Genomic DNA, 23918 nt, shown 5'->3' with positions numbered 1-23918 from the left:
GAAAACAAAAAAAACCCAAAACTTTTTATAACTTTATTTGGGGTAAAAGCAGCAAATGTTTCAAAAGCTTTTTAATGAAATTTTATTGTTGAGTTAATTGAGGTTACTACCTCAAAATAGATGCTCAACAAAGAGCTGCTGAGTGTCAAGAAAAAGGCTTCCAGAAGACTCTGTTTAAATTTTCTAAACAGATTACCAAAACTGTAAATTATCCATCACATATTTGGGAGTGTGAAGGAAAGGTCAGTCAAGAAATTGAAAGAATAATCAAAAGAGGTTAGGTGTGCAACTAAAAATACCTAAATTGCAACCCAACTTCCAAAGAGATGTGGCCTTTTACAGTCGGTCACAAAGAGATGAGGAGCAGATGCAGTGGCGCTCCTGAAGAAGCACAAACAGACTGATAACCACCAAACCAACAGGCAGTGTTAAGGTAAACGTCAAGTTTACGTTCAAAATTCTTTACATTAAGCTGATAGCACATTAACACCAACAGAAGTTAAAACTCTAACATGGATTTTATTTCCACAACAAAAAAAATCATGTGCTTGTGTTTTTTCTTAAAACACAAGCTTAAAAGAAATGAGATAAATTATCCCTTTGAGGAGACTTTGTTTGATGTTCCTTCCGCCCTTCCTTCAGCCTCTTTGCAGTAGCGCCGCACCTACAGTCTCTGCATTAATCACCAGCAGGCAGATATGCAATCTTACTGTGCAAACAATTAAAGGCTGCTCCTCTGCACTTAAAACTATTCACTCACGTTGCCGTGTTGTGGATTAACTCAACATGCTTACACATTAACCCCAGAGTCGCACAAATGAATGGCATTCCTTAGAGCTTCCTTGCTTAAACACAGGGTAATGAATGTGGTGTAGAGCTACTTGTTGCATGACTTGTTGTTTTGCTCGTCACCTTTGAAGTTGGCTTCTAATCTACTACTGTCAATTTGACTTCGCTTTGATAGCGATGGAAACAAATTACCATGTGGGGAGAGACTTTAAAAATACGCACAATGCTTAACAAATTTATTCGACCACCACCCAAAGTAAGGTTTATGCCACAGCAGGCTTAGATTAAGAGTGATGCTAATTACAAAACTATTTTTTATGTTTATGTAATGGTTCATCTAACAGCATGCGCAAGCACTTCAATCAAAATTATCTTGCTTTACTGATCCATTGTATCTATACATGTACCCGATGTGTGCGATTATAAATTATTATAAACCTCAATTTATATTTTTTTATTCATTCTCCACTTACATTTGTTTCATGTGTCACGTTCGGGGTACATCACCTGTACGTAAGGGTCACCAAAATTGAACTTTGTCAAAGACGGCACTGAACACGGCATCAAGAATCTGAAAAGGTCCCGCGGGCCTCATATTTTTAATGCTAAAATTTAATTTCTATTGTTTTTCATGATTTTCAAATTTACCTTTTTACAAAACAAGCTTAAAAAAAAAAAAAAAAAAAAAAAAAAAGCAAAGCGCACAAATATCTTTTGATTAACTTGTCAATCTACAGTTGTTAACAGAAACATCAATATTATGCTTCAATTTCTGACTTGCTTCTAATTTTCTAAAAATATAAGCATTTTCTTGTTTTTATGATACATGACCTAATGTATTTGTTAAGCACTGTATAAAGAGGGGTCATAATCTATTATGCCCTATCATAATATTTTAATTCAAGTTATTTGACAGACAATTTAACAAGGTCATACAGTCAAGCTGGTTATACTGCGATGAGGAAATACTAAAATATGTCAGGAAACACTGCTCTGAACATTTTGAGTGTAAACAGCAGGTGATCAGGCAATGTGACAATGAGTAATACGACCTCTCATTAAAAGTGGACATGGTAACCGTTAAATATTACCTACAGACGTTCTTCTCCCAGTTTCAGCTAAAGTCAAAGTCAACCAGGCTGCTCTATTAACCAGAGCCATCAAGTTTTTAGGTGAGTAAAAGTTACGTTTTAAGTCGTCAGTTCAAGGATGAGAGAATCTCGGAGAATCAATTTAAACTACAAAGCTAACAGAGATATGATCAGGAGAGCTGAGATCTGTATGCAAAACAGGTATTTAATAACACACTTCAACTGCAGTGTTATAGCAGCTTTTTTAAAATAGTTTTATGACATAATCAAAAAATTGTACGATGACGTCTGATCTTCTTGGGTGGGGGGGGATTAGGTCTCAAATGATCCATTTTGTACTTCTTCTACAAACCAGCACTCCTTCTAATGGCCATTAGAAAGAGTGCTGACTCTAAAAAGAAGTGTGATTGTATAGATGTGCATGAGAAAAAGTCCCAATGCTCGACTGATTTATGATCTCAGTTAAACACTTTCCTTAGGAGAGTGTGGTCGCAAATGCAGGCTTTAAGTATTACAGACATCAAATTGATGTTCATTATAACAAAATTCCCATTAGGGCTGTTCGATATAACGATATATATCGGATAATGATATCAAAACATCTATAGTTTCATACGACGCCATCGTTTGTTTTGTGGTGTCGCAAAATAAACTGTTTACTGCAATATTTTTTCATCATTTTGATGGTCCCTGTAGTGGCCTAATAATTTGTTAAAGTTCTGTCTTTCTCTTATATTTAATATGACCACACTACTGACGGACAAGCGCCTGTTTTTACACGTTGTCGTTAGCAACCACAACGGTAAAACAATGGCGTGGCTCCGCCGTCCGCTTGTTTGTTTTGCATATTAACCTTTCACAAAAGCTCAAGATCCTGTTGAGACTTTTCAAAATAAACTAAATTGTGAAAGAGTATGCAGACTGTTTACAGATGAGAAGCGTTAGGTGCTAAAAATAAACCTTAGACTCAAACGTTGGAACAGGCTTTCTAGAGCACGCCGTGTAATAAGTACAAAGAAAACGGCGGCCGTTACAACTTATGTCTAAAAATGTATAGCTTCATGCATCGGTTAAAATGGGGCGACCGTGGCTCAGGGGTTGGGAAGCGTATCTGTAACCGGAAGGTCGCCGGTTCGATCCCCGGGCTCTCTGTCCTGGTCGTTGTGTCCTTGGGCAAGACACTTTACCCTACTTGCCTACTGGTGTTGGCCAGAGGGGCCGATGGCGCGATATGGCAGCCTCGCTTCTGTCAGTCTGCCCCAGGGCAGCTGTGGCTACAACCGTAGCTTGCCTCCACCAGTGTGTGAATGTGAGAGTGAATGAATAGTGGCATTGTAAAGCGCTTTGGGTGCCTTGAAAAGCGCTATATAAATCCAATCCATTATTATTATTATTATTAAAAGTCTGAACTCCAGGTACACAGCGCCCAGATGAAAACACTTCACGCAAGTCGAGCTGCCCAAGATTCACAGAATTTACAGAAAATGTTACATTTTTGTGATTTATATCGTTATCGGGATGATAGATGTCTTATATCGGAATATGAGATTTTGGTCATATCGCACAGACCAATATGTGCGATATGACTCCCATATAGGAGTCTCACAGAGTAAAATAGACAATAAAGCACAGTATGCTTTTGGGTGTGGCTAGCTTGCAACTGAAAAGGTTTCTCAATTAGTTTCACCCCTTATGGTTTCAAAAAAACAAAAATGTTGTCCGACAAAAATGCTAAACTCGAGGCTTTAAACAGAACTTAAACAAATGGGTGACAGCATTCCTGTTCCTCTTATGTATACATTGCATGACTGAAACCCAGTGACTGTATGTTTTGCTTACCTCCAATACTGGCCCCGCCCCCAAGATGATCTGCTCCACTCCACTAGCAAAACCCTTCTGACTGAGAGCAGTCAGATGATGAATGAGGAAGTTTGTGCTTTGCGTCTTCCCAGAGCCGCTCTCCCCAGATATAACAATGCATTGATTCCTCCGTCTCTGCAGCATGGCGTGGTAAGCCACATCCGCCACGGCGTAAATATGTGGCTCCAAATCTCCCAGTGTATGATTATCATACATCTTCACATACTTGGGGTTATAGATGGGCAGGAATTTGAAGGGGTTAATGACGATGAGGATGCTTCCAACGTAAGTGTAGATCTTTTCCTGGCGGAAGCGGGAGCGCAGGTTGTCCAGCAGCGTGCGCTCGTTGAGCTCTGGCAGGCAGCACATATCTGCATGGTCACCCTGAGATTCAGGCTGTGGCAGCAGTCCACGCTCCATCAGGCGCCTGCGCTCCTCTGTGACCTGCAGCCACATCTGAAGGCTGCCGCCATAGTGAATCGAGCCATCCAGATTCTTCTCCCTTAGCAGGAAGCGGTAATCCTCGCCACCTGACAGCGGCCGGTGCTCTAGTGCGATACGGGGCCAGAGCATCATCCTCTGCACGGGACAGTCGTTGGGGTTCAGAATCCATTCTTCACCTCCAAATTCTTTCACCTCAGCCAGAACATAAAACTTGGAGCGGTCCAACTTGAGCCGTTCAATGACATGTTCAATGGCTTCAGCGGCTGTGGTGGTCTTGCGGGCGCTGATTGGGCAGTAGATTGTGCCTTCTGCCAGGGCGCCTGGGTAGATGCGCACGGTTAACTCCGAGTTCTCGAAGCGCGGCCGACGACCCAGGGTGCCCATGCCACCAACGCCATCACGAGCACTCATGGTGGATCAGGAGCTCCCATTAGCAGCAGCCCGGCACTGGCATGTTCTTAACTGTGTCGGAGGATCCACCAATTCAAGACATTACCACTGCAAAAGAAAGAACAAAAAGGTTGATTTAAAAAAAAAAAAAAAATAACAACTTGATAGCTTGATCAGCCATTTTTTCTTCTAAATCAACAGCCAGACTTCTTTAGTTATCATGACAAAAGCAATGAAAAAATAAACTTCTGTTCAACTCATCATAGCTGACTTAATCTAGGGCTGAACGATTATGGAAAATAATCTAATTGCGATTTTTTGCCCCAATATTGCGATTGCGATGCGATATGCGATTATTTTTTAAGGTCTTTGTCTTCTGTATTATTAAACAAAGACAAGCAATACATCATATAGTATGGCCAATACTATATTACATTAATTTTAAACTGTTCTTTCCTGGAAGACAGACCTATGTTATGATGACATGAGGTGATGCATGAATTGATGACTGACATTTTTATTTGACTTCTTCAATCACAACAGTATATTTGAACATACACAATAGTTTATTTTTAGCTTACAAACATCTGAGCATAAAGTGCTGACAAGGAACCCTGGTGTAAACATTAAAATGAAAGTCAGTACAATGTGCAGATTGCAGAAATATACATAAACAAAATCAGTGGCTTTACCACACTCAGTTTTTCGACATCTGTGAACTACTAGACAGTCATTCAATTAAAAAATAATATTAAATAAATAAAACTAATAAATAAAAAATACACACATCTTACTGATCTCTGCAGTCAGTAACATTACACATAAAGTGCAAACATAATAGCAATTGTATAAACACACACACAAACACGCCTTTAAAATTTAAAGGCGTGAAATTGGACGGTCTAGTTCTGATTAGCGTCACCGCTGTCTCGGTGGAGTTTAATAAACTCGGCCGTCTGCTTCTTGCTATCTAAAATACAACCAGACACTGGTGTAAATTCTCGACTGTCTCATACTTCTGTTTAATAAGTTTTCTGTTTGACGTTTAGTCAGCTGTGTGAAAACCAAGGAGGAACCCACCCGGGGGATTAATAAAGTTTTATTTTATCTAATCTAATAACTTTAATCTCAGCCAAACCGATTTACTCACGAACAAACAAAACACTGAAAAAAGCCCAACAATAACATTTTTAGGTTGTCTAAGTGACTTATATATTACGTTTAACCCGAGCAGCGAAACTCCGCGGTGATCTGAAAATGATGTGCCGGGAGTTGTGCCGTTCTCGGCCGCATCAGTAACCCTCGAGCTCCCGGCTAGCTGTCGAGCTGGTGGGTAGCAGACGCCTCTGAAAACGTCGAAGCACTTTTGCAAATATGGGATATCTTGATAAACCGAGCAGATATTTGATGTTTACACAGCTACTTTCTCGCCTGAAAATATGTTAAAAGTTTATTTTGTGACCCAGAAAGATTAGTATGAGTAATTTTAAAACTTAGTAGCGGCCGCCATTGCTGGAAACTGGAGTTTGGCTGGGCCGCGCTATGAATTCTGGGATATGGTAGTAATTTGGACAGCCTTCGGCGCGTCGCTGTGACGTAATCGGTCTACAAATGCGGCCTCAGGAGGATGCAGCCCATGAATTTGGACATGTCCAGAGTATAATCGCAGCCTTTGCGGTTAGAAAATTGCACTTGATCATGTCGCGATATTATCGCAAATGCGATATATCGTTCAGCCCCAACTTAATCTAACCTCAACAAGTACAAATTTTTTTTTAAACTCCTGGAGGCTTTGAGAACGTCTCTGGGCTAAAACTGAAATGAACCTTCGAAAATCTAGTGAGTTAAGGCCAGGCATTTCAGCGCAGCTCTCTGCAATCTGCCCGATTACAAAATCTGGCAGATTATGACACAAAGACCATGTGCTGTTATGTAATCTGCCAGTGGGCCAAATTTTTTTTTTGGATCCTGACATGTACACTCATAGAAAGGAGAGGCCATGAGGATCTACAGGATTACCATTAGCACACACCCACACTGCCGAGCACACACACATAAGCTCTTGCCAGCAGCTGCCATCCTCTTTACTCTATGCACAATCACGCCATTCACAAGTTCCCGCTTTAATACACAGCAGAGGGGCATCACGGGGCGAGCAGAGGCCACGGACAGACGAGGACAGGAAAAGAGCTGGAATTAATGACCAAGCTGCTAAGCAAAGACCACCCCTGATAGAATCAATGAACCTAAAGTTGCTCTTGAAAGGTCAAACATCCATGTACTCTTATATAATAAAACTAAAGAATACAGCAGCCCACATCCCCCTTTGAAACAAATGATAAGAGTTCATATTCACTACACTGTGTTCAGGTACAATCAAGCATTGCAAGAATACAGTGATAGGATGTAACGTCTGCTTTTAAAAAACAAAACAGAACACTGGAGGCAAACTGTAGATTTTTGTTCATGTTCAGACTTGCAGTAAACAAACCTCATAATTACTTGGCAATTATGATCATTTATGCCATATAAGACTGAAATTTTAAAAAAATTAATTAAGAACAAGGGAGACAGATTTTTTTGGTATGTGTGTCTACCAACCACATCTGAAGCCTCATCTAACGATGGCAACATTACAGTCTTGTGTGTCATCACACCCACACCCATCCACACCCACATATTAATTCATAAAAGCAGTTTACATATAGAACGTTATATAATAAAATTGGTAATATGCTCATCTAAAATTCGACATCCCAGGAATATTCATGTAGCTTGATAGTAAACTGAATGTGCCCAGGCTCATAATATAAAGACTTGGCAAGAATCGAAGTTGATTTAACTGTTACAGTGGTCACAATCTCTTTTTTGCCTTATGAATGTTGCTGAATAAAGGTCAAAGAAGGTTCTTTGTTACTTAGAAACAGGAAAAATATCACATTTTGACAATAAAATGTCACCACTTGACCATTTATGTCATGATTAGCACATGAATTCACAAAAAACATACATGGACCTTCATTTGAATTATCAAATGAATCAGCTCATTCCTGTCAGGTTCAAAACTGTACAGAAATTCCCTTTAGGTGCTCCTGATTCATAACAATACTGAGAAAGGAAAGCACAAAATACCTGGCAACAAACCCCAAAAACATGATGCTTCCAAGTACAACCTGTGTGGAGATTGAAAATGGCCTTAATCCAACCCCCCCCCCCCCCCCAAAAAAAAAGAAAACCACTTTTTTTTTTCCCCTGCAGCTGTCATTAGGAAGGTTTAAGACATTAAACTTACAGAATTGTCACTCCAAGAGGTCATTTATATTTTTATGGGTGATGTACTGATTGGAGACCGCTTGTAATTGCGTTGTACCTGCGACAATGACAATAAAGACATTCTGATTCTGAACCTGTCAATAGCACCCAGACATTTTTTCCCCCCCAGTATTTTATCGCGCAAACGCTGACTTGTGTTTGACCATATGTGAATTAATATAAATCTATATTATGAGATATCCGTCATAAAAATATCTTGTTTTCCTTAGAGGAATCATTTTAGTTTGAAATTTATCTTTAATATTACAATGCCTGAAAATAAATTGGATCAATTTCCTCACCAACTATTACATGAGCACCATGACCCCAGCAGAAAAACCCTGGAAAACAGGAAATGGAACAGGGACACATATAGTAGGTGCACAGAGACGAGTACAAAGGACTCCAGCAGGGAAATGATACAATGCTGCACCCATCCCTGGTCATTTCCTGTTGCCCCATATCCAACTCTGTGTGTCACTTCAGCAACTTCGATACAAACATGTGCCATGGTCCACATACAGGCGCACACAGAATTATATATATGCATTACTTCTTTCGATCTTATATAAGTCACTCAGTCTTACTGCTCACTACTGAATCCATAAACTGGAATTAATTGAGTGCAATGTTTTCCTGTTTGTGTGACTCGACTGCGTCTGTGTGTATCAGCGTGTGTTCTGATCACTGGGTTAGGGCGTCTCGAACAGATGGTCAGCTCGCTGCTTAAAGGATAGGGGATGGGGGGATTTAGGGTTGTGGCAGTGCTGCACAGTGCAGGGCCATGCTGGCAAACTCGCTCTTTATCATCACATGAGGACATTCAACTAATAGACATCTCTGGGAAAACCTTACTAATCACAGGACATCTTCCACCATCTTCAGTCACTGAAGCGATATGACAAAGTCATTTCATTGATAATCAAACACATTAAAGGCTAATAATTATCAGGGCTGCAAACCAGGCAAATCTGAATATAATAGACCCGAGTTCAATTAATTTTTATTTGGTCTAATAGAGTACTGAACAGTTCTGGAAAAAAAAAACATAATAATAAAAAAAAAAAAAGTTTTTTGTTTGTTTGGGTGGATGCATAAACTACAAAAAGAGGCCATTGCAGACCTTTTTATTTCCCTGGTTCACGTCACCCTTTATATTATATAAGCAAGTGCTTCTTATTAATTTTATTTATAATTTACCTGTCCAGTACAACAACCTGTGAGAGCTAATATTAATAAGCTACTTTTTTTGTCCCTCTTCTTAAGAGAGTTAAATTAACTAAACGAAATATTTTGTTCCAACATACACATCTAGCACCAATGGACATTCACATCCTTCACTGATCGCATGATTCACATTGTGCTCAAACAATCAAAAACGTAAGAAAGGAAATATTTCTGGTATATATCGTTTCACCTGAGTGCCATGCCTGTGCGTCTGCACACCAACTTAAAAAAGGTCTGATTTTAGATAACTCTGAGGTTTGTGCCCTTAAGGAAGTGACAAAGCAGATGGTGCACAGCTGGATGAAACCTGCAGTGGCCTATTCAGCTCCTCAAGCAATTGAACTAGAAACAGACCTGTTGCATCACCTGGGTAGTCATGGATAAGGGCTTGTTGTCAAGTAGTTTAATCTGGAATCAGCTCAAGATTTTTATTTTTGTTTTTTTACATGTCAGGAAAGAACCAATCTCACCTAATATATCAAACAACTTCAATCCCGGGATTCCCGCTTCAATCTTTTGTTAAAGTTAAACTTTGCTGAACACTGATAGTATCTATTAAAGTTAAGAGCAGCGCTGGGACTTATCTGCTCTTGGATCAGTAGGTAAACACAGACTCGAACACGATCAAAAAGCAGAAACTGTTGGTTTCATTTTCTTGTTCCATCCAGAAAGTCCCCTCTTTCTTTGGCAGAATAAATGAAGCATTTTCATTCTTTAGCACATCCTCTTAAAGACAGTTTCCTCAAAACATCTGGGTGAGGCCCTTTTTGTTACCACCAACAAATGCATATCTGTTGTTTTTATAGGTCTGGGAATATCATTTGAGTCTCGCAGGTAGATGTAAACTTAGATCTTTTTGGCAGATACTGATATTTGAAGAAAATTACACTATGCATTTCTTTCTGTAATCTGAACATTGAGAGAAGCCTAGTCTGAGGTTCCCTCTGACTGAGGTTCAACCACATGACTCTTACTATACAATCGCTGACACTGAAGGAATGTCAGGATCTAGTTTGGTCAGCTTTTTACAACGTGAAGTCATCTTTCTGAAAAGTTTAGTAGGTGTATGTCATCAGTGCCTAGCTTGTTCAGGGCTCATACTGTTACAGAGCCTCAATATCACACATTTACTAACTGGGAATTTGTATGTGTTGCACTAAGGTGTGCGAGTTGGCACTGGACTGTGAACCCTCCCATTTGGTTTGCAGTTTTTAAAGTGTTAATTTGTAGATTTGACAGCTTCACAAAGCCAACTTTAGCTGCTATGTTTACTGTCCACATCTCGCAGGATTACAGTGTTAGTTTATTACTGTTTGCATCAGTCATACAAATGCGTTTGTCAGCTGTTTCTTTAAGCCACGACTCAGATCTCTGGCCTTACCAGAGTTATGACAGCCACACTAAATGCAGGGTACGCCTTCTTAACATTCATGTGAAGTTCAACATTCATTTTACTCAAAATGCTCTGCAAACAAGAAAAGGTTTGAGCATCATTTTTATAGCTTTCAAAAGAAAACCGCACGTCCGTATGGTAGTCACGAAACGTTTTTGTTTAAGTAAGTGCTGACATAATATGGAAGAGTTATTTGAATGCTACAATCATAACATTAATAAGAAAACAAGACTTTCATTAGCGCAAGTTCAAGAAACTAACAAGTACTTTACCTCGTTGGTTTTGTTAATATTTTATCCATTAAAAGATAATGTCATAGTTTCTTAGAATTGGTAGTTTGCCATTTTAAATACCTTTTTTATGTAAGCAGAGTGTAATAGGGCATGCTTACATGGGAATGCACGTTTATTGATGACTACTTGTAACACACATGCAGAACGTGCCAATTATGAGATTGCAAAGATGAGATAGAGGTAAGATCCTGGGAGCCAGACTATGTTATGCAGCACCACAAGCAACAAATATAAAATTATTTCCCCATTTTTAAACAGACCTACACAACCTTCAACAATACGCCTGGGGCCCCTCATTATTACAGGTGGAACGGAAGCCACATAAAACATGGTTATCGGCGACTCGTAAAAATAACTGTAAAAACAGATTAGCATGAGCTAGTGAAAATTAACAACTGAAGAAAAGATGATAAAGCCTTCTGTATTGGCTTTGAGGAAATTTAACATATCCTAAAAGGAAAGAAGACACACAGAGCAAGTGCTGAATGACTATATTAATAATTTCTGAACGTTTAAATCAAGCCAAGATTTGGAAGGTTTGCTTGTTTACAATGTGGGTAGTTTAGCAGTCAGATTTCCCATAAGTCTGCTGTGAAATGGTCAGTTATAAACTCTAGAGAGCTGTAAAGGACTAAATAAACGTTATTGGAATTGCTAAATAGTGCAGGTAGAAAAACAGTTTGACTGAGAACCACATTGTGAACAGTCAGATAATCTCCACAGTCTTAGCATCCGGCTCTAGGAATGCAGAAAATTCAAGTGCAACATACTGAGTCAAAATAACCTGAGAAGAAAAAATCCACAGTATCTGCTCAGCTCCTACAGTGGCTTATTTGTTTAAACTTGAAACCAGGCAGCTTTGGCTCAGGTGGCAGAGCAGGTTGTCCACTAATCACAGGGTTGGTGCTCCCATTCGTGTGCGAGTGTTTGTGAATGAGCGATAAAATGGCAGATCACATACAGTCCAATCACAGCTGACTGAACAAATATTAAAATAAGTAGTATTCTATTTAATTCTCCAAGCTGTCATGTTGTGCTAATAAATGTCAGAGTTGGCAAAATAATGCAAATGCATAACACTGATTAAAGTTCAACAGCAAAATCATTCATAGTGGCACTAAACGGGCCAAATGTTGTTTTATTTTCATTATTTTGATTTGGATCAGTTCAGAATTTACATTCCAAACTTTAATTGATGAAGAGACAGAAAAAATAAAATAAAATAAATTTTCCAGCAAAGACGTTAGTGGTGACGTTAAGAAAAAACATTGCAGCCTTTAATACATGTATTCGAATATAATTAACACAGATCACGCAACTACAAGGAGATCACTGACGTGTATGTATGTTTCTATCATACAGCTTCACTGGCATGAAACAAGCAGCACAAGAGTTACCGTTTGCCTGGCTATGATGCCGCATATGTGCAAACAGAAACAGCAACTCAAAAGCTCAACGCAGTCATTCTCAGAAAGAACTACTACAAGTGGTTGACCAACATCTTAACAGCCTTTTGGAGCCACCCTCTACAGTGAAAACACAATACTTCAGCAGCTTCAGCTAAAGTCTGCAGGAACAGTAAGGTCAGCTGAATGAAGCAGACATGCCACGCTTGCTCCGACATGTTCAACAAACCTGTAATTACAAGTGACCATTCCTTGCACCCAAATGTGCAGCACCACTCTGTCTCTTCAGTGTCTTAGAGACATAGTTCACCTTCAGCCCGGAGGCAACAGTGTAGCTTAGCAAGTGCAGCCCTGACCTTCTTAAGCAGATAGCTACAATTCCCCAAGCTGTTCAGACTCTAAGGCTAACAACAGAAAAGAGCAGTCTACTGGATCAATGCTCAATGGGTGATTGACCTGAAAAACTGTTTTTGGAAGATTTTCTTAAATGTGAGGACTGCTGGGCACACAAGATTTAGCAACAGAAAATTATACGGGGGAGAAAAAAAAAAAATCAGCTCATGTAGTGATTACATGATTGTTAGCTCAACTAGTGTAAGCCCCGCCCCCTTTCATTAAAAAGTTTAATTCAACTGATGTGGAAAGGGGGAGTAAACATTTCAGTAAACAGGAAAAAAGAAGCTTTAGGAAGTGTGACTAAGGGATGCCAGCTTAGCATGCTAGTGGTCAGCTCATGAACAGTAGCTTACCAGCCAACCCTGTAATACATCCCTCCATGTCACAAAGACTAGAATAATTAGATTAATCTCAGCGTGCAGCTTCACGGTGTGAGCAGATCCCATCCATCACTGTTTAATCATGTTTTTTTTAGATCTAATTTGCTTAATGTAACCTTAACAAATGGCAGGAAGATAAAGCTACTGGATGATTGTGGAAATCTTTATGCATTTCTTTTCCTTCTTTAGTCGAAGACTACGCGTACGTACAGCATTTCCTTTGGAAAGTGTACAAACCATTTTGGAGCCATACCAAAGCGGCTGCCCAGAAGTGAATGGTTGACAGAGGTCAAGTTTTCCTAGACTGTGTGGTAAATTGACTGTAACATGAGGATATGGCACATCAGCCTACTGTAACCTCTCCCTGTATTTAACTCACTGGTAAATGGCATGTTTGCATCCTGGATTTCTTGTTTTCCATTTACCCAAATAGTGTCAAACACTAGAGTCAGCGTCTGTAACATTTTGGTTTTGTGGTTTTGTTGTGTTTGCCGATGATATATGCAAATAATTCCTTCAAGCCCAAATGTGCTCACTGGTCCAGAAGCTGGAGTCGACCTTCGGATGATTTTAAAGAGATGGGACAATGACATTGGCTCATGTCATTATCAAAAGGCACTCAGAAAACTGCAGTATCTGAACATGATCCATATGGATACCAAGTTACCTGCTTCCACTTACTGAAATGCAATCTCAAACCCATTGGCTATAATCTAACAAAACAGTTATTTTTCATATCGTGTATGTACGCAAACAACGACCAGGTTGGTTGAAAACAGCAGAAATGCCAGAACAGTGAACAGAATAGCTGATGGATGCTCAGAGTGAGGTCTATTTACAAAATGCATAACATTATTATAAGAAAAGACTAATTTCTAATAAGGTAACGTGACTGCACTTCAAAAAAGGTCAAAGTTCAAGCTGTCCAGGGAATCTGCAACCTAACTGGTTGGCAGATGCATACGACCAGAAGGCTGTAATTTTAGCTTCTTATGCACTGACAGCAGTATGGTTTCAGGCCCTTGCATACCTTAACTAACTTGTTGTGCTCTCCGTTTCGACAACTGCTAATGACCAGGAAGCGGTGGCTCGGGTGTGGAACATGAGCTTCGGCCAAATATTCAGAGAGCCAGTTAGAATAGGAGGATAAAAGGATTGAAAGGTATAGATTCACAGAACGAGAAACTGAACTCAGAGAATTAAGGAGATACAGGAACAGGCGGCGAGAGACACGCGGAGAAGAGGATGTCGGCTTCCTGAAATCTTAGCTGTGGGAAAGTGAGAGCACAATAAAGGGAGAAGAGCGAGAAATGAAAAGGCAATGCTAACACCCAACTTGGAAAGACAACACTGTGGTGGCATTTATTTATTGCTACAGTTTCACAATTAACCTGATAGTTTATTATTTAATTTCTACAACTGAGAGCTTACGAATAGCACTGTCCTGAAACAAACAGGAGAAGCTACATTCTAGTTTCACATTAATGCTGAACAAAAAATGAATCATTTCCACTGAACTACTTCTTAATCTTGTTAATCCAGGTACAAAGTTCACTGTGACTGTAGGCAGCACAGAATAAACCTTTCAGAAAGGTAAGAGCATGCCTTTGGAGCTTAAAGACTACACCAAAATCACACCGTATACAAATACAAAAAGATTTCATGACAGCTGATTTGAAAACCAGTCTGTTGCAGATACTGCTACTGGGTTTTACAGTGTTGGATGCAGTTTTCTTAATCAACAGCCATAACCTTTGAATCATGGCAGTGGTACACTGAGATCATTCAAGTAAGTATGGATGCTGCATTTCCTTTTCACTTACACTGGAAATGTAGGATGTACACAAATAGATTTTTTATTTTTTTGTCATTCATAAGCTAAGCAGGGTTTTTTTTACCCACCCAAATAATAAATTAGCTTAGCTAGCTTCGCTTAATAGAAACAGAGCAATCACATTTAAAACAAACTGTAGTATACTAAAATACTGCTTGTTATGGCTCAATCACAGTTGGGGGGGGAACAAAAAACAACGTAATGAATGACAACTCAAGAATATCTTAAGAGTCTATAGATGATTATGTTTAGACAACAAAGGTGACAGACAAGTGGAACAGGTTACCATTCAAAGGGTTGGCTGATCGGACAAACTGCATGCATCGCCAGCTGATTTTACATCACACACTGCTAACACTTAAAAACTTGTGTCTTACAAAAACACTTAAGTCAATGTCATCAAAAATGTGCTTAAACAAGTCCAGGCTGGACTCGCTGTCCATGCCATAATTAACAACGACTGACGACCAACTCCCCTCACGTTAACTTCAGCTGAGCGCCAACAGGTGACACGACTGCCACGAAAATATGTCACTGGAGGAAACGCCATGTGCGTTTGCTAAATTAAGAGCCTCACTTTGCTATGCAGGACCTATTCTTGTTGTTCCCTGAAGGAGAGAGTGGAGGGAGAAACCAGAGGAAGGAAATTAATTCAGAGCAGAGCGGGAGTCTCAAGGACAACATTATTAAAAAAAAAAAAAAAAACCCACATTGTACGCTATTGTGTGCTCTGATATCTATGGTCTCTGCACATTCTGCACCTTTTCACTCGTCACCATTTTAGCACACTGCATTTTAATTATTGTAAGGTGTGCTGCAGCAAATCCTAATCCATCCCGCTCCCCTTCAAGTTTCAATGTGACTTCAGGTTCAAAGAAAACCCAACAAATCCAAAGTGCAAGGTTAAGTCAAAAGCTTGTAAATGACGAGTGGATTTATTTTAATGGACCCTCGTAAAACAGGCTGAAAGAAACAGGAACATGGACTCTCTTACAAAAAGGTTATAGGTACTTTTTCATTACTATTAAATCTCTTGTGTTAGTGGCAACAAGTAATGACCATGTCACGTTTTTGATTTACCTTTTTGGATGATTTTCCTCAAAATCAGTCAGACCAAGTGACCTGTTCAACTGCAGGCTGCTCTGGAGACTTGATATTAAAAAAAGAAAGAAAATGCCACTGGGGGCCTCTATGAAAGCACACTAGAAAGAGTGGGAGTAAACAGCACCACTCCTCTGTTGTCGCCACAGAGAATTCCACTTCCTGTGTCCACTCCCCGGACAACGAGAGCAGCTTTGCGTGACAGGAAGGGCCGCACAAGGGGTTTCGACACAACAATACCATCACGCTATTGTTAATAAAGTTCCATTTCAGCTTTGCTTCTAATTTCATATTGATCTTTCAGTTACTTTATGAGCAGGAAACTCACTGCAACACAAGTTGGAACAAAAGGAGTTTTGAAGAAAAGTAGTTCAAGATTTCACATTGAGGACAAACAATGAAGCCACGGCTCATATACAGATTTGTTATATTCCAATTCAACCCTGTTTGCATTCACTTCAAACCAGGAGCAAGGGGGAAAGGGAGACAAAGCAAGTTTTTGAACAGAAAGAGAGAACACCAATAAAGGAGAGGGTTTTGCACAATGCAACAACCAGTCGGGATATTTTTGACAGCTGCAGCCCGCCACACAGTCGGGGCCGGTGTGATCAGGGTGTGAACTCTGAAATCAGCAGGACATCATTATTTTTTCCCCCACTAATGTTCTTTATTAGAGCATATGAGTGTAATTCCTCACATAAACACATTCCTTAGAAACCCATACAGAAAGATTCTGTAAAAAACAAAAGGATTCGTGAAATAATCTGTTCGAGCTTCATGCTCATGCTTCTGTTTCTAGAGTTCAGTAGGTGAGCTGGCCATGTTAGCCGATAGTGAAACACCTGCTTGGAAACTTGTCCATGCATTCAATGGACGTCATCCACAGTAGACGACATGATGGCATGGACTCCTCAGTTATCTTTTAGTAACTGTTCCTTTTTAAATGGTCCTTCACTCTGGGTTATGCAGGTGTAAGTAAGCTTTTCTCTGCCTCCTGCTCACATTGGCCTAAATCTGCTAAGGATAAGAGCATGTCTATTATCCATTCGTGTGCTTTTGATTGTTTCTTAACAAAGAACAGGATGAAAAGCACAGCAGTATACAGATATGTTCTGCCTGGTGATAAACAGACCAGATCAGCGTTAGTCATAGTCATAAAAGTAAATAAATGTGAGTAATGTTTTATTAGTGTTATCAGTATCCAGCACTGTGAAGGTTTTTTCAAGGAAGCTAAGGGGGATTTCACAAAAAATGACTCGACACATAACAAAATTGCAGAGATTTTCTACAGAAATTTGCAGATGCACACTTTTAAACATGCCTGCTTTTGTTTTACTGAGGAACTTTCTACCTACTCACTATTTCAGGCTTTACAGACACATTATGGACCTGTAGGTGAAGAAATCTGTTTGCAGAGCCTACTTTGGCTTGGGCCAAAATGTTGAGTCTAAAACAAGGCCGTGTTCTTGGTCTGACCTCACGTTTATATTTTATTGTTTTAGAGGGTGGAAAAATGTTTTTCCTTTCAGACTCCATTCTAGCTCTGGAAATATCAATATCACCCCGCAGTTTAGATTTGGCCAGCGACAAAGGAAAAGTACACCACCCTACAATAAAAGGCGCCAGCCGGTGGAAGGTACATCATCAACAGCTGTTTGGGTTTTCGGTCTAACAGTTTCTTGGAAATCATACTACAAAAATGCTCATATGATCACTTTTGTCTCTCTTTTTACACCATTATGATTGGTAGAAATTTATGAGCTCAGAAAGCTACAGCATAACAATGAATGCCTGAAGTGAAACAACTGTATGACATGCATGGAAACACATGCACATGCCAAGTTTCACTTGAAATGAACATGAAAAGAAAAATAAGTCCTTCTGGAAGAAAGCCGTTCCATCTTGTAGCCCATCTTGGTAACACCCTAAGGCATTTATTCAAGTAGTTTTGACATTCCTACCCAATTGAATAAAGAGAAAACCTTAAAAATCCTGGTACATGAATTAATTTTAACAATTTGCAATATGCCGAGTACTGTAACAATTTAGCAACCACATGTTGCAGCCAATCAAAAGGCAGCCACAGAGTTTTTGTAGATGTAATGACATTGCTTACTCATGTGACCGAACCGTTAGCTAGCTCTGAATTAGGAGGCAGATTTGTCAAACTAAATGTTTCCAGTGATGGATTTTTTTATTTTTTTTTTTGGGAGGGGGGGGGGGGGTGGATTGTAAGTTTGTTTAGCTAATATTATCTCAGGAAGGAGGTGCATGAGATGAGCACTCTTGTTTTTAGTATCCCCAAGTATTTTTAATTATTTAATAAAATATTGATATTTGGTGTAACAATGTAACATGTTGATCTCTATTAAATAGAATCACCAGTCAAATCTAATCTGTTATCTTCTCATATCTACTGGTCTTTAAAAAGTTCAGTAATAACTAATAAACTGGACAAAATGTGCTGGAGGCAAACAGCAGAGACAGAGGACGGGATATAGAGGAAGGAAGCAGAAGAGCAGCAAGATGGTGTAGGTCTAGGAGGCATCACTGACCCAGATTATCCACACTCCATTTCCCCCTCAGAAAGTCCAAACAGACCCATTCAGCTGCCCCTGGCCTCAGGGAAGACAGTGCTGGGAAGCAGTTAGGACACTAGCATGTTTCCTGAAGAACCATGTAAAGCACGTGATTCTGTTGTAAAGGCCAACCAGATGGTAGGCACAAAACATGTACTAAATAGGCACAGTATATATAAATACAATGGATAACAGTGTCACAGGCACTGGGATCTTGTCTGCAAACATAAACACACACTCTGAGGAAGAGATGCCAACAGGACTCATCTCGTCTTTCACAGCTGAGTGGAGATGAGCAATAATGACTGTAGCTGCTCAGAGAGCATGGTGCCAAAATGCCCACAAGCTCATCGCAAATCAACGGTGCTTCCTATTTTGGATACCTGTGATCCAGTCGAGCATACAAACAAAAGGATACAAATATTTAGTTTTTGATATTAAGTCATACCAATGAATGTGTCATCTTCATGGTCAATTAGATCAAGTCTAGAGCCAAACTACTCCTTTGTGAGGCGTTGCGTAATGATAAAGACAGGAGTCTTAAGGCCATTCAACACCTACACTGAGAGCTATTTCACTGAGAGACATCAAAATGAATCATGAAATACATAAGTGGGCATCAGCAATCAAAGGAAATGCGGCAAAGCCGCGCACCAGATCTGGTCAATCTGAAACCTCACATGGAAAAACATGCAAGCAAGTATGTCAAACTAATTACAAAAACTTAAATAAACAAGCGAGTCTTCATACCCTTCAGGCTTTAATAGTTTTTTTGAAGGGGTTTAATGGTACATGTTGCACCTTTGTCTAAATGAAGACGAGTTTTTTAGTTCTGTGATTTTTTTCCACCCTGAGATCCATTAAAGTTACAAACATTTTGTCACGGACAAAGTGAAAAAGCAATTTCCAAAATCGTTTATGCAATGGAAACAGTATACGCCTTCACCAGCTGATAGTAATGACAGGTCATTAAGTCCAACTCTGGGTCTGAATGTTAAGCATCATTCTAAGCACATCTGTTTAGCGTATTAGGAAAAAACATGACCTGTAATTACAGGGCGGTGTTACAGAGGCTCTCACTGTCTTCTCTGAGGATGGGGGATGGCTCCTGTCTTTCTGCCTTGAACAGACCACAGGCTTTTTTGAAATCTGAGCCCAGCGCTGCAGTGAGGGCTGCAGCCACCAGAGAGAGAGCGAGAACTTGCAGCGTGATGATAACGCAAGTTTGGTTGCAGGCTTCAAGGGGATGACGGAAGATGTCGGTGATACTCTCTAGAGAGGCTACGTATAGTGTTACGACCTCTGGGTTAACTGCACACACAAAGTGTTAAGAGAAACCAAGCAGAGTACCCTTCCAGTGTTAATCATTACTAAAACTGAGTTCACGCTATTAAAATTACTTTTTGGAAATGCTAGACATTTATTTAACAGCTTCCTTTTTTTCTTTCATTTCTTCAAATACCCCCTGACAGATCTGAAATATGCATAAACATGCATGGTCTTGTTTTATTTACTGCACTTTTGTAAATGCGCACGAGCACAGTAAAGCACGAGACACATGAGTTTGTAGACAAGAAGGGACAAGTACCGAGCCCCTACGGTGAAAAGCAATATATTCTCTGTTTATATTGGTCTACTGAGAAAACAAACTTGGATATATCTTCATATTCTCTGTAGAGTTCATCCCCTGTGATAAAAAGGATGAGTCTACAAAGAGGCTGTTACCCTTTGATTCTTCTGATGAAAGTCTGCAAAAGCCAAACTACCACCAAAAATAAAAACATGAAACAATTTGTGAGCTCATTCTGACCTGAACTCTCCATCCAAAACTAGGACAGCAGGCATTTAGAGGGTACTTTCGTAGCTCACCTGCTCAGGAGAGCAAAGGTATTTGCTCCACTCAAACAGCTTCACTGATAAGTGGGCTCTTTCAGGCAGAGTGGAGGACTTGTGCTTTGTGGAGACAATAAGGACCCTGTAATCGTCTCCAGGGCGTCCAACTGGAGTCGTTTGACCACACCACTAAGCCAGCGCAGTGAATGTGTGTGATGAAACGCATCAGTGGCTAATAAGCATGAATGCAGGTGGGCGCCAAAATAAACAAGCAGGAACATTAAAGCGAACACCGAGGAGATTCAGTAGAAGTATCTCATTCTTTAATCATACATGATATCTAAGATTACATAAACTCTGCTTGTTGAGACTGAAATGTCAGGACAGGAGTACTTTAATCATCACAAAACTCTGCTTTTTATTTTCTTATAGACACACAGCCCCTCAAACTTACTCAAAATATACAAAAACTTTCTTATGTAAACAAGAGATACATGAATGTAGCAAGTTGTTATCCATACAGTTTATTATACTTGTTTATACTGACTGGAACTGTATTTTACAGCATATGAAACTGCTTACCCAATTCAGGGTCACAGAGGGGCCTGGAGCATATCCTAGCTGCCTAGGGTAAGAGACTAGGTACACTGTGGACAGGTCGCGAGCCTGTCACAGTGCCAACAGAGTCAGACATTCATTTGAATTCACATCCACACCTATTAACCTATAGTTAATTTAGAATCACCAATTCACCTAAGCACACTACCCTACATGTCTTTGAACTGTGGGAGGAAATTGGAGTACCCAGAGAGAACATGCAAACTCCACACAGAAAGCCTTCCTTCAAACCCAGGACATTCTTGCTGTGAAGCAACAGTGCTAACAACCACGCCACCAAAACTGCCTAGTGATCCGATTATAATCACTAACAAATAAAGGAATCATTGTATGTCTGTTTACTCCATCCACTCATCTGAGCCATTTCAAACTGGGCAGGTGTCAAGCTGGGGACACGGGTGAGTACCATACTGTAATTTTCATCAGTCAGATCAGGTTCAGACCCCTGCAGCTAGTCCGTGGGACAGAGCCTGGAACATCTTTGGCTAGGTATTACCATCAAATACATCGCCATTTATTATAGGCTCTTAAGGGGTGTCCACGCAGGAAGTAACTAGCAGATATGTGGTGACCAGAGACCACAGAAAGCTGTTCAATGATTTGAAGCAACAATGGGTGACGGAAAGAGGACGCGTTTCAAGTTTCTGAACTTCAAACGAAGCAACTCAAGCACAACTAGTTATTTTTATGATACAGCTGATTGACATAGGACAGGGTCGTAAATAGACAGCCGTTACCTAGGATGTCCATTAGCAGCAACAAAGCAACACATGACAAGCACATCTTTTACCTGTGCATATGCCCCCCCCCCCCCCACCACCACCACCACCACCTTTTTTTCATAAATCTGAGTTTTTGGTTACAGCTGTCATGTAAAAATAATCAAAGATTTCAGAATTACAACCATCGCTGTGTGCCAGTGAGTGTGAAACGAGGCAACACTTAAGAGCACAGTTTCATAGCTAACAGATACACTTAAGCATAATCTCACAGTAGCCTACATCATCTTCTCATTTACTGCGCTGATAACTACTGTAAAGATTAGGCAGCAGAAGAATGCCAGCCATTAGTGAGCATGTCTCGGACTGCATTCGAAATCCACCTTATCGCAGCCTGTTTGCTGTCTGTTACCCACGGCTATCTCCGCTCTTCCTCCCCTTCTGCCTCATTCTGACAGTGAACAGACTACTGTAAACTGCCAGGATTTCTCACAGATAACAACGGCAGTGTAGTGCAAAGACAGAACTTTAAACTTCATTTCTTCCTGTCCTCTGGACTGTCCAGCAGACCAGCAATAACAATTCATAAATCATATTTCTCTAAGGTTTTAATATTAAATATCCAAATCTATTGTAATGTTGTCTCCTTCTGATATAACAATATTCAAGGCTTTAAGAAAATGATAAACTCAGTCAGTTCAAAGTTTTAAGTGGTTTCGAGGTAGGACCACTCTGTAGGTGGACAGAATTGTGTAACATTACACAACAGCACATGCCTGGGGATTAACCATGGGCTCTGTCCAGTCCGTACCATGAGGCTGCAGGGGGCCAGGAGCTATTGTCACAGCTGTGTCACAACACACACCCACAAATCCACAACTTTAGTTTCCTGCTTATAGTCTTCTGTCATCATGCACAGGTTTTGCAGATATACTGCTGTACTTTGACAAAAGTAGAATTCTGAAATTAGTGTTTCTATGGGGCTTAAACTCTGTGTTTTGGTTTTGGTTTTTGTGCTCTAATTAGAATTTCCACAATCCATCTAAACCTTAAAAATTCAAATAATAAATTAGGATGCAAGTGAGAATCCCTATTCACATACCTATTCATTTAATTTAAAAAAATAAACCACAAAGGTTTTGAACACTTTCTTCTCTGTCCAAAACAAAGACACAGAGGATTTAATTTAATTTCAGAGGATACAAAGTGAGCTTCCAGCAAGCCCAGTGCTGTTTGTTCACTCCGTTTCCCCATTGTAAAGGATTAATTAAAGAACAAGTTAGGCTTTTTTCACATAAACAAAATTGCAAAGAGCAACACAATGCACTTTCTTCTCTCTCCATCTCACTCCAACTACTGTTAGCACCGGCGAATTAATGAGGGGAAATGCAAAACGTGGGGAAGCTGAGCCTGTGAGGCCAAAGCCACCCTCATATAATGGCGTACTAAAGAAAGGAGAGCTTTGTTCAGTGCAACACAAGCAGGTTCCTCTTTAATGACTTCATGTGCATGCCAATCACTTGCGCCACACAATCTCAAAACACAGCCACACCACTTTTCAGGACATGCCGAAGTTTTAAGCCTGCAGCATGTGACTGAGAGCAGCAGGTAATTCAGTCCAGCAGGTAACACCTCGGGGGATGATAACTGGGAGGTTATGCTAGAGTTTAGAGGAATGGTGCCCATGGGAGATCACAGGAGCTCTGGTGGATGAGCAAAGAAGTAGTCACAAGACAAAAGGGTTGTTAGTTCTACTCTCAAGAGAACAAAACAGCAGAAACAGCATCTATGAGCTAGTGGTAACTCATTGTTTTAATCACATCACAGTTACAGTCTGTGGGTGTTTAACAGCAGCAACTTTGTTGTTGCTGGTTATTAAGATCTGTGCATGGCAAAAATAAAACGTGTTACGAGGAGGTCTTTCAAACGAAAAAGGGCAAGGGTAAGTAAAGATTCGATCTTAGTGTTACGCAGACCCCAATGACATTTTGAAAGCCAAATAATGAGCTACTGTATTATTTTTTCAAATTATTTAATTTGCCAAAAAAAAGCTTTAAATTATACATAAAAAACAGTCACTTCCCATCCTGTGCAGCTTCTGCCATCACTTTTGAGATGTGCAACTACTGTGAACTGAAAAATCCTCAGAGAGGCTAAAACTGTTCAGTTTCATTTTCCAAAGTTTCAATTTCAAAGGCACTGAGTTCAAGTTAGACACAAGGAGGAGGACCAAAGGAAGGCCACACACTGGCT

General features: G+C 40.0%; 1 protein-coding gene across 6 annotated transcripts in view; it reads right to left on the bottom strand.

The window, feature by feature from the left end:
- The window catches only part of myo9aa (myosin IXAa), a 97538-nt gene that overhangs the window by 71555 nt on the left and 2065 nt on the right, over positions 1-23918 (bottom strand). For all 6 annotated transcript variants that reach the window (XM_086293121.1, XM_086293112.1, XM_086293088.1 and 3 more), the window contains exon 2: positions 3720-4682. In XM_086293121.1, coding sequence (XP_086149247.1) covers positions 3720-4595 — 876 coding nt within the window. In that variant the 5' untranslated portion in view covers positions 4596-4682. The remainder of the gene's footprint in view (positions 1-3719; positions 4683-23918) is intronic.

The sequence above is a fragment of the Aulonocara sp. 'chitande type north' Nkhata Bay genome, linkage group LG1, assembly GCF_057382095.1.
Source record: "Aulonocara sp. 'chitande type north' Nkhata Bay isolate Kocher_YH1m ecotype deep benthic linkage group LG1, A_spYH_male_GT1.1, whole genome shotgun sequence".
NCBI classification, from domain to species: domain Eukaryota; kingdom Metazoa; phylum Chordata; class Actinopteri; order Cichliformes; family Cichlidae; genus Aulonocara; species Aulonocara sp. 'chitande type north' Nkhata Bay.
This window is presented reverse-complemented; position numbering and strand designations above follow the sequence as displayed.